This window comes from Euprymna scolopes, chromosome 19, assembly GCF_053919585.1.
Source record: "Euprymna scolopes isolate OS-2025 chromosome 19, ASM5391958v1, whole genome shotgun sequence".
NCBI classification, from domain to species: Eukaryota; Metazoa; Mollusca; class Cephalopoda; order Sepiida; family Sepiolidae; genus Euprymna; species Euprymna scolopes.
The window spans coordinates 95,949,609-95,973,578 of NC_136500.1; the positions used below are offsets into that span (position 1 = coordinate 95,949,609).

Here is a 23,970-nt window from a genome sequence, read left to right on the forward strand (position 1 = left end):
CTTGTACCGTAATGAGAAAAAAACTATTAGTATATAGTGCGTCGGGATTAATTAAATGCAGTCAGTTTGGTCAAGCTCAAAGCATTGTGTATTTATTCAGTAATAGTCCTAGCGACGTAGTTAATGTCACTGTATTGTAGTTTCAAATATAATTGAAGGTAAAACTAACTATATTAGAACACAGATGCTAAACATTTGAAAGAATAAAACAATATTGTCAAACACAACTATTTGTTATAAAAATAATGATTGAATTTAAAAAAAAAAGAAAGATAAATAATAGTTAATTAATAAAATGTACTTTCCAAAACTTAATATGCAAAATAGTTAGCCTTGTAATTGATATCACGTACACATAACCAGTATAAAAAAAAAACAAAAACGTTGACTCAATTCATTTATGTACGAGATTTATAATATATTTAATATCCACATTCATGTTTTCTTTTAACCAAGATTATCAGTGTGTGTAGCATTGGTCTCTGGATTCAACCCCTCGACTAAAATAGTTTTTCACTACTATCAGCTGTCTTCACCCATATGGTCGCTAAGACAGCTACATGACATAGACAGGCAAATATTCTTATTCGTTTAAGAACCATAGTAAGCCTTCTGAGAGGATTTGTCATACTTAAAAGAAAGAAACTTTTTGCAGTATTGCTCTAGTTAGTTTTTCATATTATTCTTAGAGAGTGCTCGATAGAATCTTTAAGTAATTATTTATAATAGATATTTTTTAATATCTGCATTAGGTATCATCTTAACCAAGACCCCTCAGTGTGGTTATATATAACTGTAGCACTGGTCAAAAAAGTTTTCTCTATGCTAACTGAAGGAGTGATGGTGATTTCTAGTGAATCAGTTTTCTCAATTAGTTTTTGTCTTTGGATAAACTCTGCAAGTTCCATCTAGAAATGCTCTTATTCGAATTATGTTCTTGTAGTTGCTGCTTGAGTAGATATTCAAATAAATAGGCAGAATCTTATGTCTTATGTGTATATATTCATTTGATTCAATCATTTTGAGTTGACCTAACAATCCTTGTATGGTGAAACCCAAGTGTTTTAGACTTCTGCTTATTGGAATATATATTAGCTCTGAATAATTTTATTTTCAGAGTTGTGTGTATTAAGTAATGGTGTGAAAGTTCGAATTTTTGCAACTCTCTTCATTTGTTTTATTGGTTCCCCAACAAAGGAGGAATTGGACCTAGTAATTCACTCCTGTTCGTTTGTTTGCACTTTTCTCAATTCTTTTTCTTGGATTTTTATTTTTTTACATAAACATTAGTCATGATGAAAGTAAATTTTTGCCAGAACGGATTTTCTGAGATAACTCTGGTTGCCATGCTAGGGGGCATTATAGGGGTAAAATTGTCCCCCAAATCGTTCATTTGTTAGCACTTCTCTTTTTTTTCTTTCTCTTTTTTTTCTTTCTCTTTTTTTTCTTTCTCTTTTTTCTCTTTTTTCTTTTTTTTCTCTTTTCTCTTTTTCTTTTTTTTCTCTTTTCTCTTTTTCTTTTTTTTCTCTTTTCTCTTTTTCTTTTTTTTTCTCTTTTCTCTCTTTTCTCTCTTTTTTCTCTTTTTCTTTTTTTCTCTTTTTTCTCTTTTTTTCATTTTTTCTTTTTTTTTTCATTTCTTTTTCATTTTTTCTTTTTTTAATTTTTTCTCTTTTTTCATTTTTTTTTTTTCTGTTCATTTTTTTCATTTTTTCTTTTTTTTAATGTTTTCTTTTCATTTCTTTTTTTAATTTTTTTTTTCATTTTTTCTTTTTTTCATTTTTTCTTTTCATTTTTTTCTTTTTTCCATTTTTTTCTTTTTTTCATTTTTTTCTTTTTTTCATTTTCTTTTTTCCATTTTTTTCTTTTTTCCATTTTTTCTTTTTTCCATTTTTTCTTTTTTTCATTTTTTTCTTTTTTTCATTTTTTTCTTTTTTTCATATTTTCTTTTTTTCATATTTTCTTTTTTTCATTTTTTCTTTTTTTCATTTTTTCTTTTTTTCATTTTTTCTCTATTTCATTTTTTCTCTATTTCATTTTTTCTCTATTTCATTTTTTCTCTATTTCATTTTTTCTCTATTTCATTTTTTCTCTATTTCATTTTTTCTCTATTTCATTTTTTCTCTATTTCATTTTTTCTCTATTTCATTTTTTCTCTATTTCATTTTTTCTCTATTTCATTTTTTCTCTATTTCATTTTTTCTCTATTTGTGCAAAATTTTAAAAAAAAAAGTCATGGTGAGATTAAATTTTTCACTTGCTCAGCTTGTGTTTCCATCAGGTTGATTAATATTTTATTGTGTGTATTGTTTTGAACCATATTGAAGAGCAAAACATCTGTTGAAGAAAGAAAATATATCTACGTAATGCATCATTCAGTAAGTCCTGGACCTCACATATGGTTTTTATTGATATTTATTTAAATAGCATGTGTCAAAATTTGAGCTCAATTAGTTTATCATTATTTTACCAATTAAAGTTTATTTAAGTGAAGTTACTGTTGTAAATTTTCAAAATGGGGAAATCTGAAGTTTTTTGAGTTGACAAAAACTTTTGTTTTCTGATGGGGGGAAAAATATTGTCCAAACAAAGCAATTGGCTGATAAGTGGGTTTTTTTTTTTTCTTTTTTTTTCTTTTTTTTCTTTTTTTTTTTCTTTTTTTTTTTCTTTTTTTTTAAAACTGTTTTATCATAAACAATAGTTTAGAGATTTGTGGTCTGAAATGTTACCAAAGGTAAGCTAAGTTACTCTTCTGTGAGTAAATGTCTCAAAAATTGTTACAAACCTGTTTTTGTGCAGTCAAAAAAATGGAAGAAAAGAGGGAAAAAGGGCTGTCTTTTCTCTTTATATGCTTGTGATATTGTCACCTAATAAGCAATGCTTCCAGTTTAAAAAAAAAAATCCTGTTTTTTTTGTTTTGTTTTTTTTTAATGTTTTTTGGGGTTTTTTTTTCATAAACTTGGTGGATTTGGGATTTGGATGTTGGGAGTAGCAAGTTTTGTCAGTAATGCATCATATTTTGAAGTTAAGTTTTTGACAGCAGATTGTCAAGTTGTGGTGTGACGAGTTTTTGCCAGCAGTGTTGAATTTTGAGTAGTGAATCTTGACAGTATGTCGAATTTAACCCAGAGAAATTGTTACTTCAAAGCAAAGCATAGTTTAACTGTTGTACAGTTACCACTTGAATATTTTAACCACAAGATTATATGCTGATTTTAAACATGGTTGTACAAGCATAAATGATGTTGAGTACTCAATGACACCCAAATACAGTTGTTCAGAAAAACATTAAACAAGTCCATGAATTCATTTTGACTTATCATAAATTGTTGTGCGAAATAGAGTTGAAGATATCAGAAGGCACCACTTTTGCATGAACATTTGTCAGTGAGAAAGCAGTGTTCAAAGTGGGTGCTGCATTTGCTCACAATTCATCAAAAACGTTGACAAATTAATGTTGTCTGCAACTGTTTCACTGCAACAAAAGGTTTTTTTCTTTTATCGATATGACAACGAATGGAACATGGATTCACCACATCGCAGTCAAATCAAAAGTCGCCTAAGTGGGCAGCAGCAGGTGAAAGCACCCCAAAGAATGGCCACAAATGAAGAAGAAAAAAGTGTTTTCATCAGACAATATACTATATCACAAGTTGATTGCAATGATGACAAAACTATGAATTGTAATTCAAATTGTTTCTGCATTCACTCAATTCTCCAGTTAAGCTGAAGTAATCTCAAAAACTGGAGTACATTTCAACCGTTTCTATTTACAGGGCTTTACATTTTAAGTGAAACAGTTGTATTTGCGAGTGATTTTTCAAAGTGGCGATTAGAAATAATAAAACGCTCAGTTTTTAGTTAGCCAATTGGCTTTCTAGTTTCCACCACATCCTTCCTAATCAGCCAATGAGCAGGCACTTACAGGACAAAGACCCAGTTGACCTTCAGTTCACCCCTTCCTTTGTGTGTGCTATTTTAGCAAGGAGCATAGATATCTAGTTCTGACCTATTTTAAATGTAGGTTAAATGTGTTGTTTTTTTTTTTGGAGGGGGGGTTCTGTTAGTTTATATGATAATTTATGTATATGTATGTTTATTTTATTAATTTATTTTCTATTGCTATTATTAATTTTAAAATTATTTTGTATCGCTATCCTAGAGTAAAGTTTATTCTCCTACAGTTTAATAGATGTTGAGGTTCTTTAAAATATAGGATACAAATTTTTCATGAAGGCATAATCTACATGGACCATCTAGGTCCCTACATGTGTTTGCTTGTCTTACTATTTTCCATTCGACTACCAGCGAACGTCCACTTTCTTTGAGTTCCCAGTATTTATTTGCTAGAGTTGTTTTCATTCATTGTTTTCTTTTTATTTTTTAATATACTTTTGTGGTCATAATATTGGGTTTTGAAATCTAAGGAAGTCCTACCTACATAATATTTCTTGTTATTTGGGTTTTCTTTTGCAAATATTGTGGCCTAGTAAACTATGCTTTTGATTAGACATTTCTTTTGAAGTGGGCAAAATGTGTGGGATCTGCAGTTGCATTTATCTTATTCATTATTAGTATTTTTATTATTTCTAGTATGGTTGTCTGGAGTTGGTTTATTATTATTATTTCTACTAGTAACATATGTGTCCTTTGTGTTAGTTTTATTTTTGTCATGGTGTCCACTTTTTTTATTGTTTATTTTGTTGTTGTTTTCATTGCTTTTATTTAATATTTTGTTATGTGCTTTAATTATCATCTCTAAATTTTTGCAGCAGCTGTTAGGTTATTTTTATTGAAAATTTTGTGTAAGGGATTGGTTACGGGGAAGTGCTTTTCGATGAGATCTAGAAATTTCTTGCCAAGTTTTGTTTTTAACATTTGATTGTATGGCACTATATACCAGATTATATTTCTTTTTCTTCTATTTTTAATTTTATTATAGTTATTGGTGTTTTGTTGCTTATATTTGATATCAATATTTTTGCATCCATTATTTTTTAGGGCTGTTTCGTATAATGCATTGACCTGTTAAATATATTTTCATTGTTCGAGTTATTACTGAGTCTACTTATGGTATACGGCGCCATACAATCAAATGTTAAAAACATTTAAAATAGGTTAGAAAACTAAATATCTATGCTCCCCACTAAAATAGCACCCACAAAGGAAAGGGTGAACCGGAGATCAACTGGACCTTTGTCCTGTAAGTGCCTGCTCATTGGCTGATTAGGAAGGGTGCGGTGGAAACTAGAAAGCTGATTGGCTAACTAAAATCTCAATAGAATGTGCGTATATAAAAACGCGAGACAACCACAACTCTTTGCATAAGCCTGATGAATCCTAGCATGGATGAAACGCGGAATATTCTGTGTAGCTTAATTGCCATATATATATATATATAATGTTATTTGTTACATTGACACTGTTATTATATATTTATATATTTAAAAAGTATAAACAATTCAATATACTCGGTCGTAGATATACAAGTGACTTCACAAGAGGATTATTAATTTGTGTATTCTTTTAATAAATGAGCAACACACAACCTAGGACTATCGGTTATGTTCGTTATGTTTAGATTAATATTGGATTTCAGCTTGCAAGGCTAAAAAACTCTATTTTACATTCAAAACCTAGTATTCCCAAATGGTCATCCACTTAAATACATTCTAAGAATAATGCAGTGAACTCATTTGGAACCAACTCAACTCATCTTTGTTTAATGCCATTACAAAAATAAAAAAAACATAGACACAGTCCAGGAGGAGTTGAAAAATACACCTGACATTATACATTCTACTGTTCCCCAGCCAAGAAATGATCTTTTGTGTAGACCTTGAGACAGCAGTTGTATATTGATCTCTAGCAATATTTTCTCAATTGACTGAACATTCATTTTTTTTTTTACTTTTCAGAATTATTTTAATTCTGCCCATTCGTTTTAATCTTCTTTTTATTTGTATTTTTCAGTTGATAGAAGAACTTAAAAAAGAAAATTTTGGCCTGAAAGTGAGAATATATTTCCTTGAAGAAAGATGTAGACAAAAATTTGAAGGCAATGTTTTTAATATGGTAAGTAATAGCATTTTTTTTTTTTTTTTTTATGCAACGAATTAATGCAGTAAAGATTTGAAGTTTAAAATCCCTCATCTTTTATGGGTGTGTATATCTTTGAAAAGGTATGAATCCTCTCCTAAATAAAAATTTCTCTTGTTCTAATAGAAACTTTTTGTAGTTCACAACAATTCAATACATTCATTTCTTTTTCTCTCAAAAAGTCAAGCGTTTGTGGAGCCAAGAAACACCTTTTGTTTTTTTTTGTTTGTTTTGTTTTTTTTTTTGTTTTTTTTGTAAGAATACCCAATTTGATTCATACAGATTCCAACACATTTAAAAGTTCAAAATTGCTATTCAGCTATCAATATAAATCCACTATAAATTTCCACATTGAGCTTTTTAATTAACAAATTCGTTATTTTCATGGAAAGTGTTCGACTGAGCTTCAATCTATGGTCCCCCCTCGCCAAACTTTCACAAGAAACACTCGTCTAGCTGTAAACACTATCAATAATTCCCCCCACTCTTTATCTGTGCCTAAACCTAAACGTAGATTCCATGAACAAAGCTTCTTTCTTAGAACTGCACGCCTGTGGAATTGTCTTCCGTTTTCCTGCTTTCCGGCTGACTACAATATGGTTGTGTTCAAGTCTAAAGTAAATAAGTTCTTGATGAGCCGTTCCATATAAGTTATCAAGTTTACCAAATTTTCGTTACTAATGATTACTATATTGTCCAATTTCTACTGTACACTCTTTAACCCTTATCCTTGAGTGGCCTCTTGGCCTTGATAATGTGGTGATACCTATGTAAAAAAAAAAAAAAAAAAAAATTATGCCTCGAATGTTTCCTCAAGAACAGATCCATAAAATGGCTGTTTTAAAACTTGATTCCAAATTCACATTAAATGTACATTAAAACTGTACCTTTTGAAGCTATATAAAACTAATATTGCCATATTTAATGGAAGTTTAGTATGCATAAATTTTATGAATCTATATAATTATAAAACTCAAATGACTTTGTAACGAGTGTTGTAACCCCCACATCCGGTTTACGACTTCCGGTTGCGCATGCATACATAAACCTATAACAGCATAAACAAATAAACACAAATTGCTACTTTTCCAGAATTTGACCTGCGCACTGAAATATTAACGTTATTTAGAAATTTTTAACATGGGAAGGGTGGGGATGTTTTGCAACTATTCTGTATTACAACTATACTGTCACAATTTTCTTACAAATAAATCAACTTTGACCAGTTGACAACCATAAGAACAATTTACAACAGTGATTTCCCCACTGCCTTTTTTTTTTTTTTTTTTTTTTCAATTTCTCCATTTTTTTCTTAAACATTCATACATTTCTTTCTACACTACCAACATAAATAAATAACCCCAAAAATGTTTTTTTTAAATTTGTTACAAATAAATAATCAAAGCGACAATAAAACATATTGTTTTAATGTGTACGTTTTCAGAATCCCAATTGTTTTTTTTCCACGTTTAAATTATCCAAATAAACAATTGTTAATACTTTTTTTTTTTTTTATACATCGTTCATGTCTGCATTGTCTTAGTTTTATTTACCTTATTATTAACATATAAATTAAATATTTGACCAAATGGGTCATGAATGTTTGTTTAAAATAAATGAAAAGTTACATTTTATTTTCATTTTCTATTTAAAAAGCCATTCTTAACATGGGGAGAGTTTTTTTTAACTATTCTGTACTTTCACATAACAATTTAATTTAAAAAAGATATATAAAAATTTGAATTTAACTTTAAGTATTATGGTATCTGTTCAGTGAACATTTACCTATAAGTATGGCAAATCACTTATAATTCAATGGCTGTAAGTTTTTTTTTCAAAAATAAACAATTATAAACAGAATGACTTGTAGAAATCTATCTATATACTTTCATAGAAATGTTTGTTACAAAAAACTATTTTCTTTACGTCACAAGTGTCATGCTCATTCATTAATTCCATAGCTAATATAACATACTGACCCAACAGGTCATGAGTAGTCTAGTTACTTTATAAAATTATTTAGACATTTTATCTACCAAGAGATATTTGCTTAAATTAGAAATCAATAGTTAGATTTTGTTAATTATTTTTCTGTGACAACACTAATGAAGATTTCATTTATTTTACTTGAATTCATTTGAATGGCGTGAAAATTTTACCAAATGGTTCTATCTTTTTATTCCATTAAAATGTGGATGAATATGATTCGATTGATTAAATATTTATGTAATTAAAGTCTTCATTTATAAGATTGTTTGGTAATGAGAAAAAATGATTTAGAAATTAGAAATATTACTTAAATCTTTTTGATCTTTTAAAGTTTAAAGAGTACATAATAGAACCAACGTATGTATCTTTTAAGTTTATGAAGGATCGTTTTAATTGTGTATTAATTGGATAATCTTGTTTTTTGTTTTGTTTTTTTTTTGTTTTTTTTTTCTTTCTTTATCATATCACAATTTTATAACTGAAGATTGACTCTTCCATTTCCATAAAACTTAAAATTAATCCAGAAAGGTTTTTTAATTAATAATAAATTAATCCAGAAAGGTTGTTCTGAATTTTTTAAAACTAATTATTTAAAAATTAAGAGTCCTGATTTTTAAATTCAAAAACGAGATTCATTTAAATTGGTATAAAATTGGTTGAGAACAACTCTACAAATGTTTTAATAAAAAACGCAGATGTGGTTGATATTTATTAAACTATTCAAATTAAACAAACAAATAACACCAGCAACTGTATGAAAATATTTTTTGCCTTATTATAGAAATAGAATATCTATTTTTTAAAATAGCAACGTATATTTTTATTCATACTTTGTAATCAATGTAACAAAGAGTGTTACTTCAATCATTAAAAGATCTTTTAAATATTTTTATTTTTGTGAAAAAAAAAAAAGAAAGCATCTTTAAGCCAATGTGCTGAAAATGTTTTGTGTAACAAACAAGTTCTTGATGAACCGTTCCACTTAAGTTAACAAATTTACCGAATTTCCATTACTAACGATTACTATATTGTCCAATTGACTACTGTACACTCAACCCTTATCCTCGAGACCTCTGGGCCTTGATAAGTGGTGATTCCTATGTAAAAAAAAATACTGAAAATTCAGCTTTTAATATTTTGTTCATATAAATATTAAATTAAAACTTAAAATAGTTGCACTTATTTACGAATAATAATTTTAATTCAATACTACTGATTATGATAAAGTTATTGTTTTTAAATCATTGAAACAATGCTAAGAATGTTTTAGAATTTGAGATGGTTTATTCATTTTAACTGTAGAATTGAGACAATATCAAAAGTAAACAAAGCCTATTCTAACATAATATATTGACTTTATTTACACTAGTGGTGGGATGATTAATCAGAATCTTAATCGTAAGAATTGTGTATTTTGAGGGAATCAGAATCACATTGTTAAAAAATACCTTAGATTTACAATTCTTTCATTACGATTCTCTTACATTTTTAAGTTGAACTGTTTGTTTGAAGTGAGATTAATGCTCTCAAAAATTTATGATAAAAACGTCGTAGAACTTTTCATGACATATTTACTATGATGTACAAGAATTTTATTAACTACTTTAAAGGTAATCTTTATTTATCTTCATGAGTTTTGAAATTTCTTTGCATTTTTTCTTTAATTCTTTCAATTAAAAAAATTTTTTTTTTTACTTGTAGCTTAACTTGCTTTTATATTTCACCATTTCGTTTTTAGTAATAAATGCTTCTCTACATTTAAAACCGACCTTGTGTCTAACTCTGCCCTCGTGGGGAGGCAAGTAAATAGGAAGTAATATGGTGGCTGAAAAACGTTTTTTGACCACCATAAAAGCATTACAATACATTTAAACCCTGAAGAATTTCTGCCATGCGCACTTGTTTTTCTAAGTTAACTAGCCACTACTTGTGTTTCAAACTTTAAAAAAAAAAGCTCTTTAAAATAGTAAAAACACTAAAGCTTTTTTTGTTTTGGAAGTGGGGTTTCAGGCGCCCCTATTATCCCAAAGAACCAGCTATGTAAACCTTTTGCAACATTTTTCAATAATTATTTTTAAAAAAATTCTTTACAATCAATTTTTATTTAAAATTAAATTATTTTCTAAAATATATTCTTATATATGTTTACATTTTCTTTTAAGTAAAATTAAGAAATTTATTTAAAAAATATTGTTTATATCCATCTTCATTCAAAAGGGTTACTTTTCAGTAGCTTCATCGCTTGTTAACCTAAATTTTTCGAATGTCAGAACGAGGCTCGTCTGCTGGGCCCACATATCTAAGCTTCGACGATTTTTGTCATGGTTTTTTTTTTTTTTTTTTGCCGGAGTTTATGTAATTATTAACAGGAAAATTGGTGAAAGTCAAAATGGAATCCGCACTATTTTTAAATATTATTTTAAAGTTTTACGATACCCTTTTCTTATTGTTTTTGTATTCTTTTGTTATTTTTATTTATTTTTTGCCGAATTTAACAAATAAGCAAAATGAAAGCAAAGTAAAACAAAACAAAAAAAATTTGGTGCTTATGCACTTATGTTACTGTTATTTATTTATTTATTTATTTTTTTTTTAATGGTTTAAGTGCCTCGCCCAATGCTTCTTTTGAGTTTCTAATTGTTTTTTAAAGGAAAACTTTTTAAAGGGAAATTGGGGAAAGTCAAAATTAGCACTTGTGACGATAAACAAAAAGCTTTAGCGTGTACATACCTCACCTGGAATGTCGTAGATCGAAACATAGTGAAATGTTTTGGTGCTTGTGCATCTATTGATCCGCGCTATTTTTAAATAGTATTTTCAAGTTTAATTAAAGTTTTACAGTACCTGTTTTTATTAAATTATTAGGTGAAAGTACATGACACCCTCCCGTCCCATGTTAACAATGGCTTTCTAAATAATGTCATTATTTCAGCACAGCTCAGTAAGTGCATGAGTACCTTTTTTATTTTCTTGAATAAAATAAAAACTACTCAACGAGAACACTGTTTTTGTTTTAATAATTATTTTTTATTCCAAAATAAAAATTTCGATTGTTCAAAACCTGTTTTTTTGGGGGTTTTTTTTCCCAAAGCTTATTGTTTTTTGTTTTTTTTAATTACCATATTTTTCATGAACATGCTCTAAAAATGTTTCAAGATTATCTAATATTTTTTCACTTTTCATGTTATAAGCCTCTCTATACATGGACTCATCGATATGAGACCATTTCATTTCTCCTACTGATCCCGATATGTATTTCAGTCTTCTTTTAATACGAGATCAGTAGGCTTCAATATTGTTGGTGCAAACACCAGTAAGCAGATAGTTCTGTGAATATAATTAAACTTGAAAATAATATTTAAAAATAGCGCGGATTCCATTTTGACTTTCATCAATTTTCCTGTTAATAATTATATAAACTCCGACAAAAAAAAAAAAAAAAATATTGATCCAAAACAAAACAAAAAAAGTAAAAACAGATAAAATCATAACAAAAATTATGTGCAAATTTCAAGCCAAAAAAAGCAAAAAAAACTAGATCACACACGCAAAAATTCTTTCCTTGTAAAAATAACTTTACCCTCAGTTGAACAACGTACAACATCGGAGCTGATACGTATTTCGCTACAGGAGTAGCATTCGTGTACGTCCACCCTTTTTTCTTTATATTTTTTAATATATGAAATAACTCCTGAAATTGAATGTTATTAATTTCATGGTGCATGTTTAATTTTCATGGTTAAAATATTTGTTTTGATTTTTATCTTCAATGAAAGAAATTTTACAAAAAAATCAAATTGTTTTCGAAATTCCCTTAATTGTATTTCCACTTTTTCGCTGTACCAAATTTTTTTCGCTACACAAAACTTTCGATTATATAATGGCATATTTCAAAACAACAATTCCACGGGAATCTGAATTGGACTTGGTATTGGAATCGTTAATCAACATTTTCCTGGAATCAGAAAAAATTTAGGAATCGTCCCAACACTAATTTACACCTTGATGAATAACTAAAAGTAATGAAAAACAATTAAGTATTCAAAGGTCTAGATATAGAAAATTTTATATTCGTACTTGTGTGTGTGAACTCGTAGTGCAACTATCAATCTCTAGCTTATGTTGTTTTACTGAGAAGCCGGTAGCCAGAGTGCATTTGCCAATGAGAAATCTGTGTAGTATTATGGCTGACAAGGATTTGTTTGGCAAGTAGAATCTCTTATTGCATCTCTGTATGTGAACACGCGTTATATAGATAACACAAACTGATGCCTGGCTCCAGGAGATGACAGTTTCTAATTGTTTGAAGTCCATATAGTCAAGAGTATTTTATCCAATCAGCCTCAACCATGTCAATCAACCAAGTAAACATGCAATGTTTCAAAACTTGTTTTTCTTGCGCCATTGATATTATTGCTATTGCTGGAATAGTCATTCCACATAACGTCTGAATTTCAAGTGCATTTTTAACTTGGAATCTTTTACTCAAATTGTGAACATTGGACAAAACGTGAATATTGTACCGTATCAAAGCGGTATTCATCCTAGGCAGATTGACCCAACTTCATCCAAAGGAAGAAGTTTCATGGGAATATGAAATTCACAAGTGGTCTCCAGTGTATCCTCATCAGAGGAGATGATAATGTTAGGTTTTTGCAGCTTTTGCATGGGAGGTGTTGATGTCCTACATACAGCACTTGGTATTCCCAAATAGTTACCCATCTGGTATTGACCAAACTCAGTGTTCATTAACTTTGGTAAAATAACAAGAACTGGTGTGTTAACGCGATTATGCCATTGTGAATATAACAACAAAGATGAGAGCAGTAGTCTGAATAATACTAATGATATAATTGTTCAAACTAAAATAAATGGTATGCAATGTTAAATGAATTTTCAGAAGTTGAAAATGTTTGAGAAAAGCATTTAGCAATTGACACATTCAGTTTTTTGTTTTAATGTCAAATGTCACAGTTGAATTTCAAAATAGAAAACAAATTAAATTTGAATAAAATAAATAGAAATTATGCTATTACAATAACATTATTTAGAAATTTCAAGAAAATTAATATCTATTAAGGTTATCAGAAACTGATGCTATTAAGAGAGCAATTCAGATCACAGAAACATTTTCAAAGGTTGTTCCTAGTGAAATTCCATAAACTAATTTATTGATAAATTAGTTAATCATTAATATTTACCCAAGACAAATATTTTGCTATAGAATTAAGTTGAAATTGAAGAAAACATTTTCATTTTTGGGAAGAACAAAGATAACATATTTCCATGCTTAACTTCAATGAAAGAAATTTTACAAAAAAATCAAATTGTTTTCGAAATTCCCTTAATTGTATTTCCACTTTTTCGCTGTACCAAATTTTTTTCGCTACACAATCATAATAAATTGGAAAATTGGTCAGCTGTTTATAAAGATATACGCTTTCATTATTAAAGGAAGAAAAAGCCCTATTTCACAATTGAATTAGAGAAACTGATTTTAAAGCCACTTTCAAACTTTAAAATATCTATTATTTCCAGTCACTAGAGTTTCAACATGATATATTGGAAAGCTTCTAGTATGAATGTAATGTATTTGATTTATATATACATATAGTCTTTACTTATTTCCAGAACATTGAACTAAATGTGCAAGTAGAATGCCTAAAAAATGATGTTTTAGAAAAACAAAAATTACTGAGAAAAGCATAGTAAGTATTTCCACAAAGTTTTTTTTTCTTTTCTTTCATATATTCTCCTCTTTCGCTTTATCTCTTAACTTTCCCTTCTTGTCTCTCCCCCATCTCGTGCCTTCTCCACACCCCCTCCCCACCTTGTGCTTTCTCCACACCCCCTCCCCTCCTCTTACACTTTACCCTCTTGCATGTTCTCCTTTCCCTAACCGGTCTAGACAGATAATAGATATCTTTGGTGATATCATCCACTGTGCATGGTTATCGCCCCTATTTTAATGGATGCTATCACAAAACAATGTCATCCACTTTGTTGACAAAGAAAATTCACAGTTTTAGTAGTATCAAAATCATTTCTTTGTTTTTATTATGCTAAGATACAAAAACCTTTTTAAAATACAATTTATATTGATTTAAAATAATGTATATTTTTCATTGTCAAAAGAAGTAATTAAACTTTTCAAAAAATTTCTTTTATCAATTTCCCTTATATTTATCATTCTTTTTCTTAACTCTTAGCTTATGTAAAACTTTATCTGAATTGTTTTGATTTAAGATTTCCCAAAAATGTATTATGTGTTGGTTTTGTATTAAATTTATAAAAAAACAAAATTGTTAAAGTAACGTTTGTTTCATCTTGTAGCCTTGCAATTGAAAGCTTGTCATCAACTCACCAAGATGATGTCAAGAAGGCCATGGTGGAGAAAGAAGCTGAATGGAACAAAGATAAAGAAAATATACTCAGACAGCTTCAAGACACGGAAAAAGTAGGAAATCTTCCTTTGAACAAATTTTACTTCTACATTATTATTAGAGGTCAATTGAAAACAAAAGGAAACTATATATATATATATATATATATATATAGTTTCCCCTCTTTCATAATAGTAGAATCATACTAGCAGGTTACCCAACCATGCCCGGTCGTAGAATATGCTTAAATATTATATTTTAATTCATACAGATTTCTTATGATTATAGAGCCAATTCTCTACTAGTTATCATATTTTACCTCAAAAGTAAAAAAAAAAAAAAAAAAATTTAATTAAAAATGACTTGGGTGCCATCAGCTAGAATTGAACCAAAACCAGTTTTATTCCTTAACCTTTGAGCCACACCTACACGCATATAAATAGTTTAAAAAAAAAAAAAAAAAAAAAAAAAAAAAGTTGTTTAACCTATGAATGTAGATTTGTGCATGTAAACAGGTTTAGTTAACTACCCTTGGTAAGGTCAACTATTTTGTTTTCAATTTTAACCCTTTAGCAGTTATTTTTGCCAGTTAAAAACCAAATCAAATGTGTGCTACATGCCCAAATACTCAGTATATCAAATTTCAACTCTGTAGACCAAATAAGAGAGGAGCTTGGTAAAGACTTTTTGCATACATACCAACAAGTCCCTTTTTAGAAACTATGCAGACGTAGAATTGAGTGAAATAAAACCAATCATCTAACAAGAAACCATAGAAAATAAGTAATTAACGCATGTTTTTCAACAGAATATACAAATTAGTTAAGTTAGCCAAATTGAATATTGAAATGCTCATATTTTTGGTTCTATAGGATGAAACTTCATGAAAATTTGCATGCTTTTTGAAGATTATAATACTATTCTATGGTTACAATTTTATGATAGTTGGTAAAAAAGAACCCATGTTTTCAAACTAATAAAATATACCCAAATTTGCCTACATTTGTATGTATATAGAGTCCTGCAGGCTAGCTTCAGTTTTGCTGCTTTGGTTGTCTCCTCTAGCTTTGCCAGGCCATTAATATTTATAGATATACTATCTTTTTTGGCAATTTTATAAGTTCCAAATCTCGGTGACTATTAATCAGAATTTAACAAATGAAGACTTGTTGAAAAGGTAATCACCTGAATTGTGTAGTGGGCCATGTGACGTTTTTTTCCCCTAGTTTTGCATATGAATTTCAAAATATCTGATACTTCCCCAACACCTCTGGACTTGATGGAGAGGAGGCTGAAACTTGCTGCTATGGTTTCAAATGATCTTAAATAACAGCAAGAGAAGACTTGATTTCAAATATTTCTCATCTGTTATAGTTCTCTTCTTTGATTTTCATACATAAAGTAAATTTCACAGTGTATAAGGATTATTTGATACTGGAGATTTTCATAATTGTATCCTATTTCCAAAAGAGGGAGATATAACATGAGAAATATTTGAAATCAAGTCTCCCCTTGCTGTTATTTCACATCATTTGAAACCATATCAGCAAATTTTAGTCTCCCCTCCATTACGGTCAGAGGTTTTAGGGAAATATATATACCAGAACCAATAAATCTTCATTTTTTTTTATAAAAGATATCTAGAGTGAAAGGAATATGTAAACAATAAAAACACACCCATATTTGTTTTGTAAAGATTTATCACTGTAATTAATATTATATAAAATACTAATTTACTAAACATGTTTTTTTTTTTGTTTTTTTTTTTTTTACTTATTTAGATGCTCATTTAAAAAAGTGTATAAGATAATAAATTAAAAAAAAAAAAAAATCAATGGCAAACATATACCATTCTAAAAAAGCATTCAGTAATAGAAAAAATAATTTAATCTTTTAATAATTTACCTAAAAAATGATTGATAAAATTCGCAGAGGTTCTCCTACATTTTTAATACATAATTAAGGTTGTAATTCTTCTGGATTTTATTGATTTAGAGCCTCAAAGGCAGGATGATATGATATGCTTTGTCCATTCTACAATTGTCATTCAGTGCAATTCAAAACTTTCTCCAGAATATTATCGGTTAAGCACCAATTTAGCAGAATACAATTAAAGAAAATCTCAGAAACAAAACTGTTAAGGTGTTACACGTGGGAATCAGTTTCTACATTAATTTAACATCATTTATAAAACTTGGTCTGTCACCAGTTTTTTCAAACTGTATCTTCTCAGAGATGAAAGCTCGCAAAGCAATGCTAATGATTACATTTTTTTTTGTAGGCTGTTTTTTATGCGTTTTTAGCCGGTTCAGATAGGTAAGGGGTCAAAATTGAAAGAAATCAGAACTTACCAAAGTGTGAGTCAACTAAAACAGCTCTTATACACATGCCCAAATCGTTTTACATTTTGTACATTCATATTAGTTTATTTTCAATTACTTCATATCCGACTGATGATGACCCAGTGGTAACATCACAGGCTTCACTGTTATAGTTTTGCTTTTGGTTTCAATTCTAACTGATGGCAACCAAGTTATAATTTTCTCCTTTTTTTTACTTTTGAAATCACGACTATACATTGGGTACAATATCATATGAAATAATGGATAGAGAATTGACTTTATGATCATGTATACAAAATCGGGATAAATTACAATATCATATTAAAGCATATTTTACAACTGGGCAATGCTGGGACACCGATCAAGTCTTGTAATGGAAACTGCATCAGTTTGTTTATATATTTTTTTAAATCACTACTATAAATTGGATACAATCTCAACTTGAATTTACATGACTGAAATAGGAATTAATTCCTGAAAAATATCGTTCAATCACAAAAAACTATTCATTTCCTCGTGGGAGAAACCAAAACAGAACTTAAATACCATTTGTTCTCAACTCAAAAGATTTTACATGACTCAAATATGAATTCTTGCAAAAATATATCTAATCACAAAAATAACTTTTTTTTTTTTTTTTTCACAATTTTGCTGTGAAAACTTAAACAAAATTCCTTGTAAATTAGTTGTGCAAACATCTACATATATTTTTTTATTCCGGAAATAGCTGAGGCAGTGTATGATTTGAAAGCCATATTTTTGGGAAGGGAGGGGGTCAACTATTTTTCAAAGATTTAAAATAGTTTAATAAACATATAAAAATCTAAAAATATGAATATATATTGAATATATATGAAATAATTTATAAAGAATTGACTCTATAATAATATATACAAAATGTGGATAAACTAAAATATATTTAAGTGTATTTTACAACCAGGCAATTCCCCACCCCATCCCCCGCAAGTATAGTATAAAAATGTGCTTAACTTGATTTCATTCCAAAATCAAGTGTCTCAACCAAATGAATATGCAAATGAAAGAACATTTTTGAAAATAAATAAGTCAAAGGAAAAAGCTGTTGCTTTTAAATACATGCTGTGAAATTGTAATTTTTTTATAGCAAATTGCCTCACTTCCTACCTTCCTATGAACTGAAATTAGTTTTTTTTTTTTTTTTTTTTTTTTTTTTTTTTTAAGCTTATATTCCGAAAATTTGATGTTTGATAAAAACGATGAAAAATAATTTTAAATAATAAAAATGGTCATTGAGAAACCATCAAGACATATAAAAGGTTTAATGATTTCAGCTTTATAACAATAATAAAGTGTTCAGATAAGTCAAATTATGTGTGTGGGAAGGTGGGTAACCACCACCCATATCCAAAGAATAAGAATCAAATTCCATTCCTGGAATCATTCATAAAATTCACAATCCTTTCTATTCAAATATTTGGTACAAATAAACTTAGTGGACAAATCAGACATAAAAACCTAACTTTCAGTCATAGATATCCAACTGCTTTATTGTTGTTTAATTATAAACACACCTGCATACAGTGTGCAAAATTGTCAGTAACTGACATGCTCTGTGATTGGCATTATCCTGATTTTGGCTGTGATATGCCTTTTTAGCTTAAGTAGTAAAATAACCTGACAAATTGAAATTTGAGGTGTGTGTGTTAAGCTCATTCAAGATCATATTTGATGAAATGATCATTGTATTCTCACATATCATATGATAAAATGAGGACTGGGCCTTGATAAAAATGTATCTGTTCTGATACTACACTTCATCTGTTCTGTCAGTAAATGATAAATCCTTCCTAACAGATAATTTAAATTTTTGTCCCTATCTAAAGTACCCCTTTTTGATAAGCTAGATTTTACCTACATTAAAAACTGAACTTTTGTTTAACTTTGCCATCATGAAGAATAAGTAAATAGGGACTGTTGGACATTTATGAAAACTAGTTAAGTCTGGCATTGACTGAAGTTTATTTGTGTCGAATCTGGTTGGATGGCAGAAAGGATTGGCATTTTTGTGAGATTACTATACAAATAAATAGTCAATATACATACATGCTTTTAAAATTACGTTTTCATTTTCTGCACATACATAATCCATGAGTTTTGAACCAAAAAACATTAAATTCAATTCATTAACAATTAATCTTGATAAACCTGTTGGCAGACTCTCAAGCATACTTAACTACTGTCACAGTGATTTTTTTTTTTTTTTTTTTTTTTTTTTCTTTAATCAATCAAACTTCAGATTATAAAATATTCCTTTTGCATGTACAAACATGCCTTTTCACTTGCAGCACATCATTGTCCCCTTTTTCTATAATTCTCTCCCTATCTCTCATATTGTTTCTACTTATTAGTTGAGTATTAACATAAAAAAGAAAGATAAATAATCTTTTCAGCCAACTGTGGGAATTCAATTCATTTTAGTTGTGCTCTGTCCTTGGCAGCTGTGAGATGAAGCTTTACATTGCTTGCTATCAATGGCAAGATCTTTCCGTTTTTATTATTGAAAGAATATTTTGTATTTCTACTTGAATTTTTTAATACATTTTTAATTTGTAAATAGTTTGATGTGCATTTCTTATGAAATTGGCTTGATTTTAAAATTAAAAAAAAATCTTTCAGAATTTAGCCTTAACGAAAGAAAAGCTAGAAGATGCAGACTTAGTTGTGTCTCGCCTGCAAACAGAACTCCATGATCAAGCTGAACAATTAAGGAACGCACTTGCTGAAAAACAAAAGCATTTAGACGACGAAGTTGTAAGTAAAATTTGTGTTGCTTTTTAATATTTAACTAAAATTAAATGTTAAACACCTAAACTAGTATTTTAATAGTAATGTGATCTTAAAATACATGCCTATTTTTTTATTTGATATACTTTTTTTATGTAACTATATAAATATACTAGGAAGTATACCAATAATTCTATAGTTTATTAACGAATGAAATTGTTTATAAAATCAATAAATATTTGATATTGAACATTTCTCTTTTTGTTAATGCTTTGAATATAATCACATTAATTATTGCACAATAGTTCCTAAATAAAAATTATTATAATGATGTCATGTTTTTAATGTTTAAAAAAAAAAATGGAAATGTTTTTCCTTTTATATAATTTGTTTCTTTTATTAATATCTTTTTTATTAGAGAATTTCCCAAATTACTTATTTTGAACATTTTTTATTAATAGAGCAAAGATTCAGAGCTTGAAGATCTCAAAGAGTAAGTCATTATATTTTTATTGGTCTCATGAAATTAATATAATTATTTTAAATATTCCTTTTATTTAAATTCAGAGGAAACTAATTTTTTTATTTATTTGTAAATGACAGCAAAATAAATATTTTTTTTTAATGATCAACATAAAGTTTATTTAACATTTTTTAAAAATACATCAGTATTAATAAAGTGAACTAGTTATAAATTGATGATCTGAGAATTTATTTTGTTTTAGAATGATCGATCAAATGAGAAGCGAGCTTGAATCCAAACGGCATTTAGAAGAAAATTATGTTGAAAAAATTAACAAATTGGAGAAATCTTTGGGAAAAAAAGAAAAAGACATTGAGGTAAGATTTTTATTTTAACTCTTCTTTTCTCTTTCTAATTAACATTATTTCTTAAATTTAAAAAGATTAACTTTTGTTTGGAGTAAATTTAAAATGTTGGAATCTTGTGATCTAGCATGAAAATTTCTTGTAACGATGTGGCAGGGCAAGTTGTTACCATGCTACATTTGGCCTGGTGATTAGCATTGTCGCATCAGATAAGGTCTGATTGTGTTCATTGTATGTGCATCTTGTCTGGAATTGATAAAAGGATGGCTGTGATAAAACAGCTGACTAGCTTATCTAAATGAGTTGACAAAAAAATTATTAACAATTAATAACTGATTATTTGAGTTAACACCTTGGCACAATCTATATAATTCGTATTTTATGATTTGAAAGTACAAAATATTTTAACAAATTTTATTTAATACAAGATAAAAATCAGTGATACAAATTTTTTAAAGTTTATTATTGATATATTTATTTTTCTACTTGGGAATACTATTGATACTTTTAAAATTATTATTTATTTAATTATATATGTTTAATGTTAACATCAGAGTGAGGGTTATTTTGTAAACTGAGTCATACTTTTAAAAAAAAGTGAAATGGGAAAGGTTAAAAATAATCCCTTTTCCCTCCATTTGCACAAAATGGAAATGACTAAAACATATACAATTCTAAAATTAGTACTAAATGAAAAGCCACTTACAGTGTGCATTATTTTTGCTAGCATGACAATAGATTACATTCTTTAAACTTTGTTCTTTTGAGGATTTGTGACTTAATTAATTAGGTCAATTATAAAACTTAATTTTTTACAAAAAATAGTCCTTATAACATTATTGATTAAGCACCATATTTTCAGATTAAATAAAAATAGTTGTTCAATTTTTCAATTACTTCAGCTTAATGTAAAATTGTTCTATGTGATTTATCAGTAACTTTTTAGTTAACAAAAGGTTTCATTTAAATATACTTTTTCAAAGTTTTTATAATTTTACTTTAATCTTAGATAACAAATTTGACTTACCTCTAAAAATGTCCTCTTTTTATCTTTTTTTTTTTCCAAAGAGTATTTTTAATAATTACTGTATGAATTTAATGTTCAATAGATACAGTAATCTGAAAATTTGTTTTGCTAAAGAAAACTTAATACAGCTGCTGAACTTACAATCACCCCCACCCTAATTGGACAAGTAATTAAAATAAACAACTCTTATTAGTGTTTAATCAATATCATTCCAAAGAATTTTTAAGAAATAATTTTTTAAAAAATAGCAATAAAGATTATAGAGGGATAAAGAGTTCTGTATCAGCACAACATTCAATTTTACTCTGAAATTTCTCTAACAAAATTTTTTTGCAACAATTCTTGATTCCTTGCACGAATATTTACTTTTTCTTACTAATTTTGCTTGAATGTTTTTATTAATTTTTCTTTTTCTTCTAATTTTCATCTTGAGTTTGTTTCGTTTCTACATTTCGATTGTTTCATCATCCACAGAGATTGGCATGTGCCTTGAAGAATGATAAAGAGGTTGACAGTGACAGCATCTTGTCCTTCAATCATTTTCAGGTCTGTTGTCACTGTTTGCCTATCGCACTGGGACAACCTGCAATAATGCTTCAATACAAGCCGTTTGCACCCTTTTCTTTTCACTTTAGTTTAAAATATTAAACAGTAGTATTTTAACATTTTACTCCCCACTTTACCCCACTTCTTTATTAAAGTTTAATTATGTGTACAAAATTGTATTATGTTTAAATTAAATAAACAGATTGCTTTTACTTATTTAAAGCTTAATTTATTTAATCTTTAAAACAATATAGCTTTTAAAAATTATTTTTAAATAATTCATATATAAAATGTTCATACTATTATTTTAAAAATGCTTTCATCCTTAGATTTTTTTAAAAATAAATTGTCAGCAATATTATTAAAAATATACTGTAAGATAATACAATGCTATGGTTTACTTAATACATTGTGGAAATTAAAATTATATTTTTTAGAAAGTCATATCTATATATTGAAAATAAAACTTGCTAACAACGTAGAGGAAAAAAATTTACTAATCTGATAAGAGTATTATTTTAGAAATATAATAACTGCTTAACATTTTCTTATCAGGTTTTATTTTCAATACATGCTAAAAATTATAGTTTGGTTTATGTGAATAAATTTGCCACACATAATTTATACACATTTTACAGAATTTATTTTTAAATACCTTCTAATATTCCTTTCTAAATATATTCTAAATCATCTCCCTCTGAATTCCCATTTGATTATATTCTCTGAGAAGTTTTGGTTTTCCAAATTTCTTAATTAGATGTAAAATGAATTACAATTTATTAGTTTAAAGAACTAATAATTGCTTTTGTTTTATTCAAAGGATTGATATGCAATTAATCACACCATTAAATATTTTATGCTTTTATTTACAGTTAATTCTGTATTTTGCTTTGTAATAATAATAGAAACAGTTGTTCTTAAAGAGAAAAGCATTAATAAAAATCTGTTTACAAATAAAACCTTTTCCTAATCATGCACAGCTTTTCAATTTTTTTCAAACCTGGAATTGTCAATTTTTTTTTTATTAATTCTAAGCTGGTTTTCGGGCCCTTTCCTTGTGTGTGCGCCATACTAACATGTTCTTTGTATATGCCATTTCTCATTTCTCTAATGGTTTAATGCTTTGGTTTGCTTCTCATGTGCTTTTCATTTCTACATTGATATTTTATGATCTCAGAGCATTTTACATCTATTTTGTGTAATGTAATCTTTTTTTCTACAAAAGGAAAACAAAATTGAAGTTTTATACATTTGAAACCTTTTTAAGAATTTTTTTTAATAGACTATTTATTACCCACTGTAAAAACAACTACATATCATGTTTCAGAATTTTTGAAATGAGGATTCATAAATTGGATTATTTTTAGCTTATTCGGAGTACTGTTCTCTCGGATGTTCTCATGGTGTTTTGACGTCAGAATTCTTAAAAATATAATAAAAATTACTTAAAACTTTTACTTGATCATGACTAACAATGAGCACACTACCCCTATGGATTAAATAAAGAGTTTAATTCAAGATTCTGAACTGATTCTCAAGCTTGACAAGAACTCATCTGAAGAAGGCTTGAGGGTAGATCATTTGAAATATTGTGAGAATAACATCCAAGATATGAACAGTAGTCTAGATAATACAAATGATACAACTATAATATTGCAGTCATCTTTTTAAAATGTGATCTAAATATGATCCAAATTATTGTTTTCTATGTTAATAGCTAATGAAAAAAGAACACATTTTATTTTGCTACAATAATTTAGAATGCCATGAAGCAAAGAAATGATTTCACCATTATAGAATGTTAATTTTATATAAATATATTAATTTTGTTTAATTTTATATTTAGGGTATCATGGATGATCAACAAGAAAATATAAATAAAATGAAATTTGAAATTGATCAGCTCAACTCGTCTGTTACAGAGAAAGATGATACTCTTTTGGTAAAATTAATTTTACTTCCTCTTTTAATTATGTTGTCTATTTGCTTATGTTTC

The 23,970-nt window shown here is 28.0% G+C and overlaps 1 protein-coding gene across 5 annotated transcripts in view; it reads left to right on the top strand.

The window, feature by feature from the left end:
• LOC145239850 (uncharacterized) overlaps nt 1-23,970 on the top strand; it is a 242,332-nt gene that overhangs the window by 88,147 nt on the left and 130,215 nt on the right. For 4 of the 5 annotated variants that reach the window (XM_080103402.1, XM_080103404.1, XM_080103405.1 and 1 more), the window contains exons 4-10: nt 5,971-6,072; nt 13,717-13,793; nt 14,419-14,542; nt 19,466-19,600; nt 20,035-20,066; nt 20,299-20,413; nt 23,821-23,916. In XM_080103402.1, coding sequence (XP_079959528.1) covers nt 5,971-6,072; nt 13,717-13,793; nt 14,419-14,542; nt 19,466-19,600; nt 20,035-20,066; nt 20,299-20,413; nt 23,821-23,916 — 681 coding nt within the window. Of the gene's footprint in view, nt 1-5,970; nt 6,073-13,716; nt 13,794-14,418; nt 14,543-19,465; nt 19,601-20,034; nt 20,067-20,298; nt 20,414-21,902; nt 21,975-23,820; nt 23,917-23,970 lie in introns of all 5 variants that reach the window. The other variant, XM_080103403.1, reaches the window with a different exon arrangement.